This window comes from Limulus polyphemus, unplaced genomic scaffold, assembly GCF_000517525.1.
Source record: "Limulus polyphemus unplaced genomic scaffold, Limulus_polyphemus-2.1.2 Scaffold27, whole genome shotgun sequence".
Taxonomy (NCBI): Eukaryota; Metazoa; Arthropoda; class Merostomata; order Xiphosura; family Limulidae; genus Limulus; species Limulus polyphemus.
In genome coordinates this window covers 1,168,498-1,172,746 of record NW_013665637.1, presented here as the reverse complement: position 1 = coordinate 1,172,746, position 4,249 = coordinate 1,168,498, and the positions used below count along the sequence as shown (strand labels likewise).

Here is a 4,249-nt window from a genome sequence, read left to right as displayed (position 1 = left end):
TTAAATTAGTTAACAGTTTGATTTATTTTCATTTGAAATTTAAGTAATAACTACAGAATAACCAGTCTAAAATTGATATTTAGGAGTAATGTTAATAGAGATACTGAAAGAATGTAATTTTTGTGACTGCCTAAAGATGTTCGTATATGACTACAAAGTCAACCTCCAAAAATTTCATATGAAAATATTTGTAAAATAATCAATAAATAAGAGAACTGACCCAAATCAATCTGTCAACCTTTCTTATAACAGTGTAAACTATAAAGATGTTCATTAAAGGTACATAAATTACACTTTCTACAACAACAAAAAATCTGGCGTGCAATATAATTTCACATTAAAATTTTTTTTTTATTCAACACAAAATATATACATCAGATGACCATTCATGAAGATGAAGTTCACATGAGCCTATGATGTCAACACAACACAAATTCTGTATCATAACTCCATGACAAAAAAAAGTATCCTAACGATAAGGATGGTAAAAGGTGGTAGCAGTCCCTCCTCGTCCAGCACCCCGTGTCTTACCATAGCCACTAGCCTGCTGGCCTGTAACAGATCCCATTTCTGGGTTATAGTTATATTTAATAACAATAAATCAGCATAGAAATAAACAAGTCAAAAGCATCTACATGATTTAAGTTGTATATAAACATTGAAATAAGTTCAATACTTACCATAACCTTGGCCATATCCCCATCCACTGTAGTCATATCCTCCATATCCACCAGTATAATCACCACCATAGCCACTGTAGTCGTAGTTACCATATCCTGGATTGTAGCTGCTATAGCCTTGATTATATCCTCCGTATCCTTGATCACCACCCCACTCCTGGGTCTGGTAACCTGCAAGAAACAAAAAATGTTTTTCACAAGAACAAATGTACAAATTAATTTACACAGAAGTAGCTTTCATATAGTTCAACTTCAAAATTAAAATGCTAGCAAATAGCCATTTGTAATAATTGAAAACTACATTTATGCATTCATGTTGTATATAGAAGCATCACAGCTTGGTCTTTCTTTAACCCTTTGTATATGGGGTTGGTTATCTTGAACAACCCTTGGTAAAAACTTATTTTCTCTACCCTACCACTGTATGAGATTGGTTCATTTGACAAACCTTTTAATCACTACAAAATAAAAGCAAACCTACACTACCCTTTTCTTTCTCAAATGACTGCTTAATGTTGCATAAATTACACATTCTTACAGCAAAAGCTAATTATCAAGGTAGAGAAGCTTTATGTGAATATAGCATCAAGTTACCAGTATGCTTGTCAAATTACAAGATGCAGAATAACCTAAAACCACTCACGAGAATAAGGAAAAGAGTAAATTATCATCTTCCCTTTCTACTGATAAGTAGAACAGCAGCAAATGTCAGTGACTATTAAAATTTATAAAACGAGCATGGGGTGTGACATTTGAGTTTCAGTTTATAGAATAGGCCACATTAAAGCAAGAGTAAATTTTCATATTTATTCAGGATGCCCAAGTGTGTAAGTTTTCAGAAAATCAAAATAATATAGAGATGCAAGTCTTTAAGTGGGCAATTCAGAATAAGGAAGTGTCAAATGATACATTCAAAGTTAATTAGCATACATTGATATTAGTTTAATTAGAATAAATACAACTATAAAAAGGTATTTACATGCATACTTTAACCTATTCATACACAAAGGGTTAATATGATGCAACCTGCATTGAAACAATGATGTTTAGAACACTTAACCATACATTAAGCAGTATCATGAAAAAACAACAGCCTGAACAGTAGTTTTTTCCCCAAACTTCTACTCAGAACTTGATGCTGACAGTCTACACAATATAACATCTTACCTCCTCTTCCACGTCCTCTTCCTACTCCACCACGAGGAGCTCCCCAGCCACCCATAAATCCACCACGCATGGATCGAGGATCTGGTTTAGATGTGGCTTTTTTCACATCACATTCCTTATTTCCTATCATCTGCTTTGGCTGTTTAGTTATTTCCTTTACAGAGTCTTCAGACTCAAAAGTTATGAAAGCAAACTGTCTTCTTTGATTTTTTATCTTGTCAACTGGTAGTTCAATAGCCTCCACCTAAAATATAGAGTCCATCATTCAAACCAAACCACTAATGGACAAATACAAGTCATTAGCAGTCAAATTCTCGAAAAAGTTAAAAGGTTATTGGTATGATGATGGACAAAACTGAACTTAATATTACAAAATGTCAGGCCAGTCAATGATATTTTATGATAGATAACATTGTACAACGCCATGTTTCTATTAAATTAACCCTTTCCAGCCTGGTCACATTGCAATATGTACCCAAAACTTTTCCACAAAATACAATAACTGTAATATTAAGATTTAAAATTTTCTTTTCATGCAAGCTTTAATACTCATTTTGGATAAAATAATTAAAAAAGTATTGTCCTAATTAATTTTTTTGCCTCCTATTGGTATTTTCTTCAGATGTTGAAAATCATTAAATTTTCCACCTGCACATTAGCAATTTTTGAAAAAACTGCAGTCAGAAATATGTAATTTTCAACAATTTAAGATTATTTTTACCTCAAATGCTATATGAACAGTGAATTTTGGAAGTTGGTGATAACATGAATTTTCAAATTCAATTAAATCCATTTTTATTTCTTAACAACTTAACTTTAGCTCCCTGTATGGTTTATCTTTAAGTAATTATCCTGGTACTTTTTTCTGTGTACAGTAACTTTTGTTTTAACTTGACATATGTTATATACAGGCCATAAGTAATATATAAAATAGTAAGATAAGTACTATCTGTTTATATTAGCTTCAATACAAAAAACTGTAAAGTATTAAACCACTGCTTTCAACAAAGTGGCCTACTTATAACAGAGTGCATAGTTAACAGCACAGTAAATAGCTATGTTATATAATTATATTAAAAAATACAAGTTCACTAAAAAAAAAGAATCAAATTTATTTTTCAAAACATGTCAGAGATGAAATATCAGTTTCAAGTTTAATACCACGAGATAATGGTTCTTGATAAATAAAAAAGCAAGCTTAGTGAAATTCAAAATACCAGCAGCCAAAGGGTTCAATGAACAAGCCAACATTTTTCCAAGTATAAAACTAACCATGAACAATGTCTTATTTCACAAATTAAAAAAGCACCAAAAAGGAATTTAACACTATAATAATACAATATATTCATATTGAACTTCCAAGAACTACTAATTGGGGATCTTACTGTCATAGAGGTTGTTGAACATTTACTCAATTAGCATGTTAAAGAAAACCACAGCCAATGTTCAGCTACCTTTTCTTTAACTTTCAGCTATTTCCTTTTCTTCTGATTTCAGGTAATGCATTTCTTAGACTACTTAACTATAACCTCAGAAACCACTGTTAAATTCCTTTCTGTGTATGCTACTGCATTACATTCAAAACTTTAGTAGTGGTTCACTCTTAGCCATATAAGCCAGCAATGTACACAAGTATCTAGATGCTAATGCATGCAAGTTTGAACTATCTGAAACAGTGATATTTAAAGTCTGTAGCTGTGTTTTCTGGGAAACTTCTATCAATTTTCCAACCACAGACAAGTGCCTTGAGATTTACAATGTACATGTAGTTAGTTGACACAAGTGTATATAGTTGTTAGAAAAAGCTCAGTTGAAACTGTACTCTACCAATGATTAATTTGAAATTGGCATGCAGTTTTCATATTGAAGTAGATTTAACTGCCATTACTATTTTTGTCTGCTTGATTGACTATAGCACTTACAGTGGTTTCTTACCTAAATATGCTATAGTTAAAGAGACTGTTATATTGTATTTAGGTCTTACTTTTATATTTTAGTTAATTATGTTGTTTTATGCATTTTTAAAATCTTATTTGAACAGTTTAATGATTTTTTAAAATATATTCATCTTGTTGCCTGGATTGTGAAAGCTCATAATTAAGATGGCATATATAAGGCAACACTTTTCTGCAAGGAGTCTGCTGAAATAACTTAAAGCCCCACAGACATCAGTTGACACATTGATATAAATGATAGAAGATGAAGAATTTGGAAGGACAAATTTAAAAAAAAAAAAAGTAGAAAAAATAAAAGATGTGAAATTGAGAAAAATACAACTATTTTAGGGGATTCATTAAAAGAGTTGAAAGGTATGTACATATTTCTATTTGTAAATTTTAGACATTTCATTTTTTTGTCAAATTTCAAACAATTTCACCCACTACTTTTATTTTTGCAAAGAT

At 31.1% G+C, this 4,249-nt stretch overlaps 1 protein-coding gene across 2 annotated transcripts in view; it reads right to left on the bottom strand.

Moving 5' to 3' along the window:
- Positions 1-327: 327 nt before the first annotated feature.
- LOC106459440 (RNA-binding protein squid-like) overlaps positions 328-4,249 on the bottom strand; it is a 25,183-nt gene continuing 21,261 nt past the window's right edge. Inside the window, exons 5-7 of one of the 2 annotated variants that reach the window (XM_013919062.2) lie at positions 1,848-2,091; positions 681-851; positions 328-570 (exon numbers count right to left, since the gene is read on the bottom strand). In XM_013919062.2, coding sequence (XP_013774516.1) covers positions 470-570; positions 681-851; positions 1,848-2,091 — 516 coding nt within the window. In that variant the 3' untranslated portion in view covers positions 328-469. The remainder of the gene's footprint in view (positions 571-680; positions 852-1,847; positions 2,092-4,249) is intronic. The other variant, XM_013919071.2, reaches the window with a different exon arrangement.